Source organism: Malania oleifera, chromosome 10 (genome assembly GCF_029873635.1).
Source record: "Malania oleifera isolate guangnan ecotype guangnan chromosome 10, ASM2987363v1, whole genome shotgun sequence".
NCBI classification, from domain to species: Eukaryota; Viridiplantae; Streptophyta; class Magnoliopsida; order Santalales; family Ximeniaceae; genus Malania; species Malania oleifera.
This window is the reverse complement of record NC_080426.1, coordinates 34,406,797-34,426,818: the sequence shown is the minus strand read 5'-3', so window position 1 is coordinate 34,426,818 and position 20,022 is coordinate 34,406,797. Positions and strand designations below refer to the sequence as shown.

At 33.9% G+C, this 20,022-nt stretch overlaps 1 protein-coding gene across 16 annotated transcripts in view; it reads left to right on the top strand.

Moving 5' to 3' along the window:
• Positions 1-20,022, top strand: part of LOC131166959 (uncharacterized) — a 36,923-nt gene that overhangs the window by 8,947 nt on the left and 7,954 nt on the right. For 10 of the 16 annotated variants that reach the window (XM_058125630.1, XM_058125632.1, XM_058125633.1 and 7 more), the window contains 3 exons: positions 1,148-1,585; positions 10,522-10,829; positions 10,930-10,986. In XM_058125630.1, coding sequence (XP_057981613.1) covers positions 1,148-1,585; positions 10,522-10,829; positions 10,930-10,986 — 803 coding nt within the window. Of the gene's footprint in view, positions 1-973; positions 1,023-1,127; positions 1,586-10,521; positions 10,830-10,929; positions 10,987-20,022 lie in introns of those variants that run through there. The other 6 variants (XM_058125638.1, XM_058125634.1, XM_058125646.1 and 3 more) reach the window with 4 other exon arrangements.

Below are 20,022 nucleotides of genomic sequence, written 5' to 3'. Positions count from 1 at the left end.
ATTTGAAAACTTACCAGATCGATTGTTAGTACTCATGAGTTTTGTTAATTCCCTTTGTTTGATCTAGTTCTCTATGTCTTTGACTAGTTTATGAAGAGAATTATGGTTAATTGATATTGAGATTTGAAAAAACAGTTGTGGAGTTATGTTCTTCTGAGTTTGATAAGAATTTATATGAGAAATTAACCAGATTGTTTTTTGATGCATTTGCGTCGCCCTTGTTTTATTTTTAAAATCAGTTGTTTTTTAGTGCATTTAGGTTGTCCTGTTCTATTTTGTTTTTTGATGTATTTGCGTTGCCCTTGTTTAATTTCATTTTATTTTTAAAATCAGTTGTTTTTTAGTGCATTTAGGTTGTCCTGTTCTATTTCATTTTATTTTTAAAATCAGTAGGAGAAGAATTTACAGTGAATACTGATGTTTATCCGTTTACATTTTGAAAGAATATTGTAAGAATACTCAGTTAATGTAATTCGAGAAAGCTTTGCTCGGATCAAAACAATGGGAAAGTTCTGGCAGATTAACTCTTGTTGTGAGCTGCATTTATCTATGAAGCTTTTGTGATATTTATCGATCCTCTTCACTGAGTTTTGGATAAAAAAAGCATTTTTTAATCCTTAATTTAATTTTCATTTTATGATTTTTAACTCTCAGATATTTTCAATTGAATAACAAAACCAAACCTAAAAGTACTGATGGAACTGTATTGATGAATCTGAAGTTTACATTTTGAAAGAATATTGTATGAATACCCAGTTAATGTAACTCGAGAGAGCTTTGCTTGGCTCAAAACAATGGAAAGTTCTGACAGATTAATTTTAGTTTAGCGATCCTCTTCACTGAGTTTTGGATAAAAAAAGCATATTTTAATCCTTAATTTAATTTTCATTTTATGATTTTAAACTCTGAGATATTTTCAATTGAATAACAAACCCTAACCTAAAAAAGTACTGATGAAACTGTATTGATGAAGCTGAAGCTGAAGCTCAACTGATGGTGGTTTGGATTTTATCAAGTCCCATGTAGATTTTCCTGTATTTTTATTTGTCTTCCTTGTTTTTGAGTGAAATTCCATGGGAATTTAATTATTTCATTTCTGACAAAATATAATTCATTCATTAAAAAAGTGGATTGAATTATACTGCAGGTTAACTGAGTTTGCAAAATATTGTGCCATGGGTCCTGATTTAGAACTGGTAGGAAAAACAGAAACTGCTATGGACGTTTTGGCTAACAAGACAGATGGAACAACTCCAAAAGATCATGAGAATAATATTTTGAAGTGTACAAGTAATTATGAGTACAATGCCTCTGCTATTGAAGCTTTCCTGGATGAGCATACAATGCCACCTGATGGAAATGAAGATAGAGAGCTTGATATAATGGATTGTGTGAATACTAGTAACACTGGTATAGCTAAAACTGATTGCCACGATGCAACTGAGAGTTCAAGTTCTTTTGGAGACACTCTTTCTGGGATTGAAGATGGTTCTTTGCTAAGCGATGCTGAAGTCCAGTCAGAATTGCGTGGTCACAACACATCAGCAATGATAATTGATGGGTGTGGTGAAGTATTTCGAGTGAGGTAACTTTATTTTGTTTTATATAATGATTCTCTTCTCTTCAAGGATTTATTGTCGTCTTTCGTTGTGCTATTTTTTCTTTCTGAAAATTTTCTAATTTTTAAGTTTAAATCTATTTTTTAATAATATAGTTATATGTACATATTCCCCTCTCTGCATTTCTCTTTTGATACTAGGATGAAAAGTTGCTGGAAATCCTTGTGTATGATGAAAGGGAACACTAGGCTTCCAACTTACAATGATCCATGACATAGAAAGGAGTTTTTAGGCAAAAAAAAAAAAAAAAAAAAAAATTATGTGCAGAGGATGTCTATAAAAAGCAATCTGAGAAGAATTTATTTGATTTTTAAAATGGACTACTTATCTTCAATGATCCTCATTTTTGTATCCTTCCATACACACCCAAGGACATTAAGTTGTGCCACATTTCAACTGATTTTGCTCTTTTTGTTCTGGTCTCTACCCACCAACCACTGATAAGGTCCTCTATGTTTCTATGTCAAGCAAAAAGTGAAAATGCCAAAATCATTTTGCCAACAATGCAATAATATTTTTTGGTTTTCTTCTTCTTCTTCATCATCATCATCATCATTCTTTTTTTATTTTTTTATTTTTTATTTTTCTTTCTGAAAAAAAAGGAAGAAGGAAATACCTAGGCCTAACTCCCTCACTGAGCACAAGGCTTTTATCTCTTTTGCATATTCAACATTAGCATATCCTTTCCCAAGTAACTATTAAAACACTTCATCCCCCATTGTCATCCAGGCAAGAAGTGAAAATACCAAAGTCACGATGCCAGTGTACTAGTTGTAAATATTTGTTTTTTGTTTTTGGGATTTTTTTTAATGACGAGGGAAACTCATGGGACCGACTACTTCATGGAGCTCAAGGCCTTTGCTTTTTTTTTTTTCATATTGACATGATTTTACCATATACTTTAGCCCAACTCCCTCACTGAGCACAAGGCTTTTACTTCTTTTGCATATTAAACATTTAGCATATCCTTTCGCAAGTAACTATTGAAACACTTCATTGCCCACTGTCATTCAGGCAAGAAGTGAAAATACCATAGTCACGATGCCAGTGTACGCTGTAGTTATAAATATTTGTTTTTTTTTTTGGGATTTTTTTTAATGATGAGGGAAACTCATGGGACCAACTACTTCATGGAGCTCAAGGCCTTTGCTTTTTTCGCATATTGACATGATTTTACCATATACTTTACCAACTAACTGTTAAAAACTTAATCTCACATTGCCAGCCAAGCAAGAGGGCCAACCCACTTTCAATATATTGCAGGAACTCAACAGCTTCTAAATTGGTAATCTGCCATGCCTAACATTCTTCAGAATACTAAATAAAAAACTCACTGACAAGAAGCTATTAAAGTTTTTTTTTACATCCCACATTTTCCTGATCTTTGGTAACAGTTGTTAGACGTAGTTTGTATGATATTATGTATGCATCTAGTTCAAAAAGATCTGATTCAGATTGTGAAACCTTCTCACAGAATGTAGGATTCTAATGCATACCTTTTTTTCCCCTCAGCTACATAAACCCCCACTTCAGCCTTCTTCTAGGTGCAAACTTGATAATCTAGGTTTTGGGTGATAACTGATATACCTCTTTGGAAGCCTAAATAAAATATTTAGCCACTGTAATATGGAAGTAAGATGTTCTGTTGAGAGTCCTTGGAGGTGTATTCAATCTATTCTCTCTTAATCCCTTATCACCAAATCTGTTGTGGGTAATGATTCTCGTATTTGCTTTTGAGGAGACATTTGCTTGTTGTGCTTCTCATTTCTTGTCCTTATCTGTATCGTCTCTGTTTGCAGCACAATGGAGTTATTTCTTCTTTGATTTCTAATGGTGACAATTTCTATTAGGATTTCCATTTCATAGGTTTTCTAATAGGGAGATGGAAGAGCTCTCTTCTTTTTCATGCTTGTTCGAGGGTTGTCTGCAATCCAATAGGAGGGATTTTCAGTTGTGTCTCTAGGTTTATATTGGGGGGGGGGGGGTGGATTGGATTATTCTTGTTTCTTTTTGGAGCACTTAATTTGGGAAAACATGTCCTTCCCATTGAATCACAGTATTTGGATGTCAAATTCACTTCTAAGATTTAAGGATTTTTTTGGTTGATGGTTCTTACCATAGTAGTCAAAAGTGCACCTGAGGCACGCCTGGGCATGAGGCGCAGTGGGGTGACAAGGCTAGCGCCTTATCAGGGTTGAGGCGAGGCAACTTTCAAGAGGCGCACTGAGGCTGCAGGTGCAGTGAGTTGCACCTGAGACATCTGACCTTTTAACTTCATTTATTTGTTATAACCTTTTAAGAAAGAAAACCTAGCCAGACTTGAACCAGCCCTGGCCGTAGCTAGAGGCTTCGACTCAAACCAGCAGGTCCAGGCTTCGTTTTCGAGCCTTTGAACCAACACGAAACCAGCAGTCCAGGACTCCAGGTTTTGTCTTCACGTTTTCGAGCCTTCACCAGCAAGAAAGCCATCGCAGGAGCCCTTCGTCTTCAAGGTTTGAGCCTTTGAACCAGCACAATCTTTGTTCTTGTGCCTTCGAACGAGCACGAAACACCTTCATCTTCGAGCCTTCGAGTCTACGAGCCTTCACCAGCAAGAGAGCCTTCGCAAGAGCCCTTTGTTTTTGAGGTTTAAGCCTTTGAACCTGCATGACCTTCGTCTTCGAGTCTTCGAGCCTTTCGCCAGCAAGAGAACCTTCGCCAGAGCCTTCGAACAAGCAAGAGGCTTCGAGCCATTGAGTTGTCATTGCCAGTCTTAATGATTCATCAGTCTACTTCTTTGGTATTTTGCTGCTGCCCTCAGGGCTCAGCAGTTTGCTGCTACTGCTTGCTGGTGGCTGGCAGGCTGCCCTGCTGTTGGCAAGTGCTTTTGTGCCTCTGGCCTGGCATTTTCATTTCCTTTCTAATTTAAAGCTTGGACTCTTGCATGTGTAATTACGTATGTTGATCTATGTGTTTATGTTTTGGTATTGAATATTTGACATTTTAAATTATAATATTACTATTGATGTGTTTTCATATATCACTTATCCATCAAATATGCTACACAATTTTAATAATTATGTGCCTCACCGTTGTGAGGTGAGCGCTTTCGCCTCGCACCTCGGTTCCAAGTATCCCTTTGCGCCTTGCACCTTTGACTATTATGGTTTTTACTAGAGTTAAAAACACCAACAATCTGCTGGAAAGTAGGAGGTCTTCTAAGGCTTTGTATGCTTCGATAATTCAGAATCTGCATCCCATCTTTTCCTTCACTGTTCTTTCTTTTGGAGGATTTGGATTAAGTTTGGATTTTTTTTGTATTTTGGAGAAAGCTGGGTTTGACTGGAATCAGTGGAAGATTAGTTGGCAAAATCTTTTAGAGGATTTGGTAGGAGTGGAGATGGATAGATTTTGTGGAGTTGCAGGTTTTCCACAATTTTATGGGAATGGAATGTTTACAACTTTACAGGGAAGAAGATGAGGTGTTGTTTCCTCTAGGATAGAATTTGCTAAATGGCTTTGCTTTGGGGTTTTACAGCTGGTTGTTTTAAAGGGGCGTCTATTTCAGATTTACAGCGAGAGTGGCTGGCTGGTGGTATTATGGTTGTAATTTTCTTCTTTGATCTCTTTTCTTTGTAGGAATTTTTCTTCTGCTCCTTTTTGTACATTCTTCCTTCTTTAATGAATATTTTTTTTATTTGAAGAAAAAAACATGCTATAAGAATTTTGGGTCTAAGGCAAGTGTTTGTGTTTGTATTTGGAGTTTTATGCTCCATTTTGGAGCACTTGGAAAAAAAAGTTCTTGTAGCACTTATCACTCAAAATAACTACTTGTTATAAAAAATTAATGATTGGCTTGAATAGAAATAAGCACTTAATACAAGTGCTTTTTTGAACCACTTTTTAATGAACTTTGCTTTTCTACCACTTTAAAGTGGGTACTGTAGTCTACACAAGGAGTGGCAGTTCGTAACTATAATGAACTAAGGTGGCAATTTTGCAATTTAAAAAAATTCCCCTCCCCTATCTGGACTGATAGTGTGTGTGGCTCCCTCCCCTTCCCTCCCTCCCAAGCCCTCTCCTTCATAGATCAGAGTGACTGCTTTCAGATCTGGTGGTGGCCGCAGTGGTGCTCTGTGGCTTGTGTTTGCCCGCTTTGTCGGTGGCTCATCTTTCTTGCACCCCAAACCCCTTTCCATGTGCAAATTTATTCCTATGGTTTTCAGGGTTTCGGCCTCCCCTAGAATGATGCTGATGATTAGGTTGAGCATTCAATTGGTTCAGTTAATTCAGTTAATTAACCGAATTAACCGACCGAAAAATTTCGATTAAAAAATCTCATTAACCAAACCAAATTGAAATTCCATATTGACCGAACTCAAAACCTACCGAACCAAAATTTTGGTTAAATCTTTTTAATATTTATAAAATATAAATAACATATAAAATATATAAAAAATATATAGAATTTTAGTATATATAAATATATAAAATGTTTTAATATATGTAATATATATAATTATTTATTATTAATTTATACTATTCGGTTAACCGAACTCAAAAACTGAACTGAAAACAGAAAATGGAAATTCAACGAAAATGAAAACCGAATCAAGCCAAATAAGTTTTTAACCGAACTGACCGAATTTACTTGGTTAATTCGGTTAATCCAGTTTTAACCGAATTATGCTCACACCTACTGATGATGATCAAACCAGCAGCTCGTTCATGCTCATAAATGTTGGAATTTGTGGGTTCAAAAAATATAAATTAGTAATAAGGTTATTGTTAATTAAAAATGGTAATCATATATTATTTTACTAAATAAAAATATTTGAATGTTAATTAAAAATATTAATTGACACAAATTATAATCAATCATTAAATAAAAATATTAATAAACTTAATTAAATATAATAGTTAAAAATAATCATATATTATTTTATTATGTATTATAGCATATTAATTATATGATGAAATATGATAATATATATTCATACCTCACTTAAAATAAAATAGATTTTCCAAACACCACTTATTTCTTCTGCACTTATAATCAGTATTTATAGTTAGATACAGCTAAACAATACTTATGACTTTCAGCACTTATTATCAGCACTTATCAAATTCAACACTCTTTCAACAAAAGTACTTCTATAAAAATGGTTCTAGACGATCCCTTAATATTGGTTTATTTACATGTTCCTTGCATTTTGATTGTCAAATAACTTTTTAGAATTTTGTGGTTTCTTGGCATGAATTATAACTTTTGGGTTGTTTGTATTGTAGGCCAAGTTTGATTTATATGTAATGGGTAAAGTCCAAAAGGGGCCCTAGTTTAGTCTGGTCACCTAGAATCCTTGGTTTTCAACTCTAGTCTTCCTACGGATATGTTATTTAATGATTGCTTTGAGGATTTACTTGGGCTTTGTGTTTCATTTAGTTCAGTCAAACCCTGTCTTGTAGGCTTGAGTCAGCCCCTTGGATCACAAATTGATCCTTATTTGATGAAAATTGCAGAAAATCAGCCTAAGGCAGAACTTTGCATTGTTCAATGAGATTTGAACATCGATTCAGAAATTTGAATTCAATTCCAAACTAGCCAGGATTTTCTTCAAATCCTAGGTTACATCACAACTTCAACTGGAAAGGTATCTTATGTGCCATATGTACTTTGAGAATTTAGCCATTAGTGTTCTTGCTTAAAGCCTCCCCTGTTGCGGAGCACACTAACCCTATGTTTGGAGGGACCTTGGGTTTGGATTTGTATTGGATTTGGATAAGATATAATAGAAAATTATATTGAAATTTGTCCAAATCTACCCAAATCCAAATCCAAGGTCTCATGCTCCCAAATGCAGCATAAGGGTAATGCAGAACAGCAGTAAGAGTACTATGGAGGGAAAATAATGGGTGAAATAGAAAGAAGTAAGGGAAAGGAGAAGAAGGAAGAAGAGAGAGGAAGAAGAAGATATAGGTGGGGATGGGGGGAACTCGGGTTCACTTTGAATTTCAAATTCACCAAAAAACTATCTCATCCATGGCTTCACACCTTATTTATAAGAATGCCTAGAAATAGAGAATTACAAATAAATCCCTAAAGACAATGGATTTACAAATAAGCCCCTAAAACACACATCTAGTACAAGTAATGTGTAACTGTCTCGGCCCAACTCTATTGAGGTATTGTCTACTTTGTCCCACAGGCTTCATGGTTTTGCCCTATAAAAAAGGCCCCTCACATAGTTGGAACCTTAATCATCCTTACAAGCACAAGATCTTTGACGCCCTTGTTAGAGTGGCCTACACATCTAAGTGGGATTTACACCTTTGTGTAGGATCCGCCCACATGATAATACCCTAGATGGCTTTGATATCACATGTAAGAGTCTTGGCTCAACTCTAGTGAGGTATTGCCCACTTTTGCCCATTGGCCTTATGGTTGTCTTCTAAAAAGCGCCTTATAAAGTTGGAACCTGAACCATCCTCATAAGCCCAAGGTCTCCCTATTACATGTCATTGTAATACAAAGCCTTAAATAAGCATAGGCCTACTACTAATTAAATTACAAACACATAAGAACCACTAATTAATTAAACACATTTGGGTTTAGTATCCAACAAGCCATTGGCCCCATTCATTGAATTGGGTCAAGTTGATCCATCTAATAATCAATTCCTCTCCTACATCAATTCTCCTCTACCAATAAAAAATTCTACCTTGAATTATTTGGTGCAAGAGTATTAAAAGCAACAAGCAACTGTGCAAAACCAAATGCCTTGTAGAGATCACTAAACATGTCCATGTAGCATCCAGAAAGAATCAAGCAAGCTCATTGTGTTGGTGGGGACAGGAACAGTTGCAGGAAGTACAAACTTGATGAACAAATTTAAATATTTTGTTCAAGTATGGACGCAGCACTGTAACCATTATGTTAGTGGAATTGTCAATCCATCGTTTTTTCCATATCATTCACATGGGCTTGAAAGTTCACCATATCAGTAACAATATCATTGACTTTATTTATAAAAATCATCAATATGGTTATCTTCCTCTGATTGTTAAATTTGAGAGTCAATGTCATATTTTCATGTTTAGTGAACAGGGTCAAGACAATCATTGATCTTGCTTTGTGCTTGATGTATTAATGGCTCACAATAATCAAGCTGCATTTGTTCTTCTTGAAGGATTATTTCCTTCATATGCAGGTGAGTCCCAATTAATAGTAATGAAATTCAATTAATTGTAATTTGTCAAAAGCTCCTTAACCTTACATCATAATCCTATATTTATAGGCGACTAGGGAACCTTAAGGAAAAACCTATTAAAGAATTACAAAATACGTCAAAACAGTAAAAAATTGCAAAATAATCCCAAAGTAATTAAAAATTACTAAAATTAACAAATAATGCCAAATTAATATGAAATCCCTAATTTTTAAATATTCAAATGAAATATGATTGCCTTGAATTCTTTGCAAGTGACCCTTCATCATTGAAACTTTTAGACTTCAATTCAACCAAAATTTCGAAGCTTCAACCTGTTGGAATAATTTCAAGGCTTCAAAATTACAGAAGTTTTTGTGAAATTTTTGATGTTTATTTCAATTTCAAAAAAAGATTGAAATTAGTGTGGGGCATGGATTATTTTATTTTATTTTATGAAGCTTAGTAAACATTAAATAGACATAATAATGCAAGATCTAGAATTAAATAAAATGCATCAGTGACAATAATGTGGTGTTTAAGATGCAATATTTGTAATACAATAACAATATTAAACATAGTCTATTAATATAAATGAAATTCATAAAATCATTGAAATGTTAGTTATAATGCAAATACAGCAATTTTGACATTAAAACCTGAATAAAGTTTTGGAGCTAATATCTAAGTTCAATTTTTCTTAGAATTTTGAAAGTTTGAACTTTGCCATTCATATCCTTGTCATGATAGTGTTTATTTTTAATAAAATAGAAGATTCATTAAAGAGATATCAATTTCGGCTTTTGAATCTATAATGTCAATTTTAAGGAAATTATGTTGCAGAGTCAAATTTTCAAGATTTGATAAATTTCAAATAACTTGTTTTGACGGAAATTTTGTTTGGCAGAAATTGACTGCCAGTTCATTTTCAAGGGTGGTGGAAAGTGCCATTGACAATTTCATGGAAATTTAAGACCATGGTTTGAACTAGGCCAGTCAAGATGAACTGAAATAGAGATAAGAACTAGGGCATATGGGAGGGCAACTAAACAAGCCACAGGGGCTAGTTCTTGGAACTGGGAGTAACTAGCAAGAGGTATTCAATCTTCATACCAGGGGGTTTGAAAGGGGAGAGCTGTTGTAGATTTGTTGAAGTTACTGGAGTTGGTGATAGATGCGAAGAAGGATCACAGTTTCCAGAGTGAGGTTGGGAATAGATCCTTAGAATCTAATGATTGACAGAGATCAATGGATGTAATGATGGGAGGTTTGATGCTAAGGATTTAGCAGGGTTGGGGGGGGGGGTGCACTGTCGCATCTGTTGTGGTGTGGTGCGAATTCTGGTGGATGTGGTGATGGCTGCTAGTACAGAGAACTTCGATGTAGCCAGAGAGAGAGAGTGTTGGGTGTTCCTTGTCCCCCAATTGCAAATGATACGAGTGTCAATCGTTTACCTTTCTTTGACAATGTGAACCAATAGAATTAACTGAACCACCTGTTAAGTGAATGAAATGTCTCTTTTTCATTTTTTTTGGATTAGTAAAGGGAATTTATTGGAAAGTCACCAACGAGGGGATGCTGGTCTGAGATACAAAAAATCAACCACGTCTCTTTGTCATTTCATGATGTTTATACTCATCTTTTTCCTTTTTCCTGTTGCTTTTTCATGCTTGATCTAACTTTGATTATTATGCATTTAATTTCTGTGCATTTTGCAGGAAGAAAAAATTGACAGCCCATTGGATGAGGTATATACATCCTTTAATGTGGCGGTGTAAGTGGATAGAATTGCAAATAAAGGAATTTCAGTCCCAAGCATTAAAATATGACAGAGAACTTGCAGAGTATGGTAAAAAGAAGCAGTTTGAATTAGAGAAGTTCACAGAAGAGGTTGGTGCAAGATCAGTTCCATTTCCTGATCAACATTCAGGGAAAAAAGTAATGAAGAGAAAGAAGAGAGAAAGAGTAGAAGACATGACTGATATAGCATCATATATGTCGCACCATAATTTGTTCTCCTATTATGGTATGAAAAGCTTCCCACATTCATAGATTGTGCTTCTTGCATTTTTACGTTTTTCTTCTTTAAATTCAGTTTAGTATTAGTAATAACTTGTATGTTGCAGAAGTTAAGAGGCCTGCTGCTGATGGTGCTTCTATGGATGATGCTTGCCGTACTCTAGGTGAGATAACTTTGTTTTGGTGGTCCTATAGCTTATCATGGCTGAGTAGCAAGGAAAGGATAAAATTTACTGCATCCTTGGCAATGTTTAATTTTAATCTTCAAAATCTTACCTCGATAATCCCACAATTTTACAAGCTGCGGACCTAATGTTTAAGTAGCAAATGTGGAAACCACCAAAGTTATGATAGACGTGATTTTGATATCGTTCTTTTTTATTTTCAAGAAGTATGTTCAAATTATGTGCTGGTATTTGGAGATTTTATTGAAACAAAATGGATTTCTGAACCTTCCCTGAACTGGATTCAATTATTATTAAGTGGAAAAGGTGCAAGCCCCTACGCAGGCAGAGGGTTGGGGATCAGGAATTTTAGAAGGTTCAATCTAGCCCTCGTAGGGAAGTGGCTTTGGTGATGTGGCTCAAAATGTGCCCTCATAGGCATGGAGATGCGTGATAAAGGGCATATATAGCAACAATAGGGGAGGTTGGACTTTTGAGGCAAAAAACTCATATGGCATGAGTTTGTTAAAGAATATTTGGAAAATATGGATGTGCTTCAATTCGGATCCTTTGAGGTTAGATTGAATATAGAATCAGTTTCTGGCATGTTCAGTGGTGTGACACATTTCCATTGATGGGAAGGTTCCTGGACATGGGCATTGAAAGGGATAAAGGTGCTTCTATTGCTGCTTACTTGAGATATGCAGATGGTGGAATCCTTTGGGAATCTTTGTTCAAGTGTACTTTTCAGGCTTGGTAAATTGAATTTGTTACTTTAGTAAGTTGTTTAATGAAAACCAAATAGAAGACTTAAACTTAGAATTGTCAAATGAGAAAAAAGCTAAAAATATGAGATTTATTCGCAAAATTAGAGTTAACGAAGTTAAGTTTGCACTAAAAAAATGAAAAATGAGAAAGCTATGGGACCAGATAACATCCCAATTGAAGTTTGGAGATGCTTAGGTGATAACGGAATTATATGATTAACTAATTTGTTTAATACAATTGTAAAAATTAAGAAAATGCCAGATGAATGGAGGAAAAACACTTTAATACCTATATACAAAAATAAAGGAGATATTCAAAATTGTAATAACTATCGTAAAATTAAACTTATGAGTCATACGATGGAACTATGGGAAAGGGTAGTTGAACAAAAATTAAGGATAGAAACGAAGGTCTCAGAAAATCAATTTGGTTTTATGCCGGGGAGATCTACCACAGAAGCTATTTATCTTTTAAGAAGATTAATGGAAAAGTTTAGGAAAAAGAAGAGGGACTTGCATATGATATTTATTGACCTTAAGAAAGCATATGATAGGATACCTAGGGAAGTTCTATGGTGGGTTTTAGAAAAAAAGGGTGTATGTAGTAGGTATACCAATGTCATTAAAGATATGTACGATGGAATAATGACTAGTATAAGGACTATAGATGGACTAGAGAATTTCCAATCACCATAGGTGTATATCAAGGATCTGCTTTGAGTCCTTATCTTTTTGCTTTAGTGATGGACCAGTTGACTGAGAGTATTGAAAAGGAGGTCCTATGGTGTATGTTGTTTGCAGATGATATTGTATTAATTGATGAAATTAGGGACGAAGTAGAGGTTGAGTTAGAATTATGAAGAGAAGCTTTGGAATCTAGAGGCTTTAGGATAAGTAGAAATAAGATAGAATATATGAAATGTAATTTTAGTAATGAGAGGCGGAATATTGGAGACAAAGTTAAACTTGATGATGAAGAAATAAATAACACTTGTAGATTTCGATACCTTGGATCTATTATGCTAGCTAAAGGAGAAATCAAAGATGATGTGATGCATAGAGTTAAAGCAAGTTGGGTAAAATGGAGAAGTGCTTCAAGTGTGCTTTGTGATCATAGAATACCCTTAAAATTGAAAGGGAAGTTTTATAGGACAGCTATAGGACAAGCTATGTTATATGGATCGGAATGTTGGCCAACGAAGAAACATAATATTGAAAAAGTAAAAGTTGTTGAGATGAGAATGCTTAGATGGATGAGTGGTATAACATTGAAAGATAAATTAAGGAATGAACATATTTGTGGTAAGTTAGGTGTAGCCATGGTCTTAAATTTCCACGACATTGTTGAAATTTCCAATTGCCGTCACCCTCGAAATCGAAATGGCAGTCGATTTCCGCCTTGCATAATTTCCGTCAAAATCTCAACGAATCATCCGAAATTTTTCGAAATCTCAAAATTTTAGCGAAACTTGTCGAAATTTTAACTATACGATGAAATTTCGTCATATTCAATGAGAAATTTAGGAGTGAAGTGAAATTTCTATCTTAATTTATTTTATCGAAACAAAAGATTATTACAAGTGCTTCTGAAATTATATGAAAAAATAAACTTACAGTAACATTTTATTTAACCATTCATGTCTATATTATCATTATTTGCACAATAAAAAATATTATCATGTATAAAAAATATTTATACAAAACATAGATGTGTTTAATTTGTAAAATATTAGTTCTAAAACTTATATTATTATGTTTGTTAACCATTTCTAAAGTTTCACAAAGAATTCCATGTTTTATTACAAATTTCTGTTATTTTTTCAAATCGAAATCGAAATCGACGTTGAAATCGAAATTTCTGTCAAAATTTCCGTACTTTTGGAGCTTCGAAATTTGAGTCAAAATCAAAATTTAAGACCTTGGGTGTAACTCCTATAGAAGATAAGGGAGGGACGACTCAGATGGTATGGACACTTGTAACGTATGCCACATAGTGCACCTGTGAGGAAGAGTGACTTAGTTACTGTTGGGGGGTGGGTAGTAGAAGGGGTAAGGGTAGACTTATAATAATTTGGGAAGAGATAGTGAGTAAGGATTTAATATCCTTGAATCTATCAAAAGAATTGGTCCATGATCGCATAAATTGGTGAAAAAAGATTCGTATAGCCGATCCCACCTAGTGGGACTAAGGCTTGGTTTTGTTGTTGTTGTTGTTTTTGTTGTGTATTCTTTTAGGATATGTACCAAGGTCTTAAATTTTGATTTTGACTAAATTTTAAGGCATCAAAAGTACTGAAATTTCAATGAAATTTTGATGTCAATGTCAATTAGTTTCAATTTTTAAAAATGATGGAAATATGCAGTAAAACATGGAATCTTTTATGAAACTTAAGGAACTATTATTAGACATGATAATGCAAGATTTAGAAATAAATTATTATGAATAGAATACATCAAGGACAGGTATGTTGTGTATAAGGTGCAATAACTATAATATAATAATGATAATACACGTTCAGTTGATATAAATGAAACCTATAAATCAATTAAATATTATTTAATGTACAAATACAACTGATGTAGATAAAGGATCAAATAAAATAATGTAAGCTAATGCCTATGTTTAGTTTTTCATGTAATTTCAGAAGTCTGAAAGCTATTTATATCCTTTTTTTTTTTTTTTTGGATTACGTCCGGGTGTCCACCTACCGTCAACGGCGTCCGTTTTACGGTCCGTCGCACCGGCCAGTGACTATTCCCACGCCCTGTAGAATACATTATGGTGTACATAATGTAAGCTATTTATATCCTTCTTGTAATGATGTTTAGTTTCCAATATGTAAAGAAGATAAAAATTAATGCAAAATTTTCAATGTGTGTTTGGAATCTCAAATTTGAATTTCAAGGAAATTTCACCCTATAGTTAAAATTTTGAGAAATATGTTGAAAATTTGAGATTCCGATAAATTTTGGGTGATTGATGGAAATTTCAATGGAAATTTGTAAAATGGAAAATTAGTGGCATTTTAATTTTGAAGGCAGTGGAAAGCAGAAATTTCAGGGCATGAGAGGGGGTTTACTGGTTAGAAAAGCCTTAAAGAAAGGTAGGTTCAAGGTGAGATCATTTTAGAGGGTCCTTAACGACTTTTCATTTCCTTCAAGAACTGTTCGGAAGACAAAAGGCATGTTTACTTTCAGAAAAATATTGCAATTTTTGAGTTCCAATATGTACACCATTTAAAAAATGAAAATTGTTTATAAAAAAAATCCATGTTCCTAATTTTGAATGGACTATGGAAAACTACTTGATGCAGGACAGCTTCAAGGAGTTACAGCCAGCACATAATTTGGGGGAGATAGAGGAGAGGGGAAGAAGAAGAAGTGGAAGGAAGAAGGAAGAGAAGGAAGGAGATACACGGGTGGAAATCTCACATTCACTTTAATTCAAATTTTAAAAAAATAACTACTACTTACATGGCTTTCACACACTATTTACAAGAAATCCTATAATACAAAAAATCACACATATACCCCTAAAGATACGTGGAATTAAAAACATACCTCTAAAATACACTCTTGAGATTTTTATGAATGACCCAACTCGAAGATAGGTCTCTCACTCTTTTTATAATACAAATCTATACACTCTAATTACCATAATAGTATAATACCCTTACTAACTCTCAGTAATTAACATTCTAACACTTAATAATATTACTAAAAGCTTTGGTAGACAAATCAGCAAGCTGCATATTGGGCTTCCCATCAGTGGTAGTACTGAGCTTCCACGCAAGTTTCGCCCGAACAAAATCTTAATCAACTTCAATGTGTTTCATTTGCTCATGAAAGACCGGGTTGGGGCCAATATGAAGAGCAACTTGATTATCACACATCAACTCCATAGATTGAGAATTTGGAAAATCCAATTTTTCCAATATGTTCTTCAACCATACAAGTTCAAAAGTGGTGTGAGCTATAGCTATATGCTCTGATTCAGCTCTTGACATGGCCACCACAGTTTGTTTCTTACTCTTCCAAGAAACTAAATTACCACCAACCAAGATATAGCACTTGATTGTGGCAGTCAGAAGGCGACTCAACCCAATCTGCATCTGTATATGCCTGAATATAGGTGGGACTTTAATCTCGATAGAAAAGACCTCTCCTAGGTGCATCTTTGAGATATCTCAAGATGCGAATTGCTTTGTCCCAATGACTTGTCTTTGGAGAATCCAAAAATTGACCCGCAACACTTGTTGCAAAAGATATATTCAGCTGAGTAACTATGAGATAATTCAACTTTCCAACAAGTCTCCAATATCATCCAAGATTAGACAACAAATCACCTATATCCGACACTAACTTCTTGTTAGGATCCAGGGGTGTATCAACCGGTTTGGATCCCAACAGTATAGTCTCATCCAATAGATTAGGAACATACTTTCTCTCTAACAAAACAATTCCCATGCGAGATCTAGATACTTCTATACCCAAGAGTATTTTGATGGTCCTAAATCTTTGGTTTGAAACTTTGTTTGTAGAAAATGTTTTTATCATCATCACCTGTAATAACAATATCATCCACATGTACAATAAGAAGGATCTTACTCGATGAAGTGTGATGATAAAACACAGAGTGATCCACTGCACACTGTCGAAGGCCAAACTCAAGTACTATTACACTTAATCAACCAAACCATGCTCTAGGAGATTATTTTAAACCATATAGTGCTTTCTTGAGCCAACACACTAAAAGGTTGATTCCCTTTGAGCAACAAATCCAGGTGGTTGCTCCATACAGACCTCCTCCTCAAGATCATCATGCAAGAAAACAATCTTCACATCTAACTGATGTAGAGGCCAGTGACAAGTGGTAGCCAAAGAGATAAACAAATGTCCTGATGTAAGTTTGGCAGCCATAGAAAAAGTGTTGGAATAATCCAAACCATACACCTGAGTATCCCCTTGAGCAACAAGACATGTCTTTAGATGAGCCACAAAACCATTAGGGTAGACAACTTTCACAATGCATACCTAGTGACAACCATCCACAAACTTGTTAGGAGGAATAGGTACTAAGGGATTGTTTGGAACCATTTATGTAGAAGTAAATTTTTGAAAAATTGCTGAATTTAATCGGTGCTGAACTAGAAAAATACTGAAAGTTATAAGTGGTGTTTGGTTGTGTTTAAAATAAGTGATATTTGGAGTCCTGGACACTTCCTTAGGGTGCTATAAGATTATTTTTAAGCATATTTTAAGTTAAAAATATTAATATTTTTTAATTAACAATTTCATTAATTAGTGGGACTAAGGCTTGGTTTTGTTGTTGTTGTATAATTGAAATTTAATTTTTTTTTTAAAAAATAATATAATATTATTATTTTTAATTAATAATAATCTTGTTTTTAATGTATATTTATAACATTTTACTTTCATATTAAATTATGATAAAATAATTTTAGTAATTAAATTTAAGATTTTAATTTATTTAATGGTAATTTAAATTAATAACCAATTCTTGTTCAATCCAGAATTTAATTATAATAATTAATATGTGTTTTTAAATATATTTAAATAAAAATATTAATATTTTATAATAAAAAATTTAAATAATAATTATGTTATTTTTCAATTTAAAATTTACATATTTTCTATTAACTAAAATAATATAATATTATTTATTAATTAACAATAATCTTGTTTTTAATGTATATTTATAACATATGATATCACATTAATTTATATTAAAAATATTATTAATAACTAAATTAAAAATTTTAATTTATTTAATATTAATTTAAATTTCAAGAGTTTAATTTTTTTTATTAATAATTAATAGGTTATAATGCATAATAATATAATATATGGTTAATTTTTAACTAACAATTTAATTAATAATTATTTAAATATTTTTATTAAGTAAAAAAGTAAAGTATTAATTTTTTATTAATAATAATCTTGTTCTTAATATATATTTATAACATATGATTATCGTATTAATTATTTTAAAATAATATTATTAATTAAATTTGTATTTTTAATTTTTAATATTAAATTAAATTAATAGATGGTTTTTATTCTTTAGTATTCCAAATTTAATTATGTTTCATTAATGATTAATATATTATAATGCATAATAAAATTATATGATTATATTTTAATGTATTTTTAAAATTATAAAATGGTTAAAAATTTTCTTATATTTACAAAATTGGTCCGCCTATGAATAGTATAACTTATAAGTGGCCAAAAGCTATCTTGGATTAATTTTCAAAATTCACTTAAATAGTTCTCAAGAAGTGGTTCTGGAAAAGCACTTATTGCAATAAATGTTTGTTGTAGTGCAAGCTAAATGCCACTTTTTTTTTTGTAAAAGTGCTTATTTTAGGTGATACGTACTACAAGCACTTTTTTTTTTAAAGTGCTCCCAAATGGGGTCTAACTCCCAAGTACCATTGTCTTGTATAGCAGTCATCTCTTCAACCATGGACATTACTTCACCAAGAGTGGGCCAAGGCTTCCAAAACAATTTTAGGAAGGGCAGTACATGATAGAGTAGTTACAAAACAATAATAGGCGGGTGGTAAGAAGTCATACCAAACAGAGTTGGAAATGGGATGTTGTGTACATGTGCGTTTACCTTTTCGGATGGCAATGGGTGGATCAACATCATGGGAAATATGATCATCAGCCAAAGAAACCAAAGGCGTGGTAGTAGCTAGAGAAGACTCTCTTCCTTGGAGATGCTGTTGTGAATACACTTGTAGATTAGGACGATTGAGACCATGAAAAGGACTCAAAACTACATGGACCCAAGTGGTTGATTGGGTAAGGACAACAAACTAGAATTTGGAAACTTAGGTAAGGTAAGGGACTCATTGAGATCAGAAGCACTAAGGGATTGAGTGTGGTAAGGTGTGAACTCAAATAAGGTAATATCAATAGAAGCAATAAGTGATGCAAAATCTCCTTGATGCATGCACATCCATGCAATCTGAGGCTCCATTGAATTCCAAAAGAGGGAAAAAATCAAGGCATTTTTTTGAATTCGTGCTTCTTTTCTTTTCTCTTTAGAAGGATCATATTGGAGCAAGGGGTTAGATTTTTCCTAATCCTGCTAAATAAACTCGAACAACCTTAGACCACTGAACATAGATCTTTCCATCCAACTTTTCAGTTTTGATTTGTGGCAGTGATGAAGAAAACATGTCTTTGGGATTCATAGTTCATCCTAACACTCACAAACCAGCAGCCACGCCAATGTCGAACAAGAAGAACTATCAAAACTAATTGAGACAACGACAAACAAGGTGAAGCACCAAAACAACCATGGATGAGGTGAACCACCTACAAACTGATATAACACTGCCACTGCCTCACAAGTCAACTTATGAACATTGTCACTGCTCCAAGAAACTCACAAAAAGCATTTATGAACACCAAACAAGTACTGACGGATTACCACAAGTGCATGGCCGAAAAAGGTTGGATCTTTAAGCAAAAAACATGCCCAACAATTTGATAATATGGTCTAGGGAAGGAATTAGAACATGATGGAGGAAAAAATCAGAAAAGGTGGCAGGAGTCTCTCTCACGCGCCGGTGTGTGGGGTGGGGACTACCGGCAGTCGTCCGGCGCATAGGGAGGTTTTAGGTGATGGAATTTTGTAGGGTTATGTTTCAAAGGGTTTTGTTTTGGCTATATGGTTGGTTTTGTGAAATAATGAGGGGTTGAGGTGGTTTTGAGAAAGGCAGTGAGGGGAGGGTGTTCTATGTGATGATCGAGTGTGATAGGGTTAGGTTGGATCACATTTTGATACCATGTTGAGATTTTGATGAATGACCTAACTCGAAGATATGTCTCTTCCTCTATTTATAATACATTTCAGCTGTAATGACCACAACACCCTTACTAACTCTCACTAAAAAACATATTAACACACTTAATAATAATACTAAAAGACTAAAATAACCTTTAACGTACACGAATATTACACACAAACCCCCAAATGCACATGACCTTATTCTGAGTAAACTAAACAAAATAAACTTTTAACTAAACCCATCCATCCCGTTACCCAATTCTTCTAAATTAGTCTCCAACAAGAGTCTACAAACGGTTAGCTTCTTGTCCATTGTCAAATCTCCCATAGTTTCGGGCTTTGAATTTCAAAATGTTGGAAGATCAAAAGTAAGAAGCGAACTTGTAATCTTTAAAAGTCGGTGCTTGAATGATGAAACCATGTTCCTTTGGCAGTCACCATAGA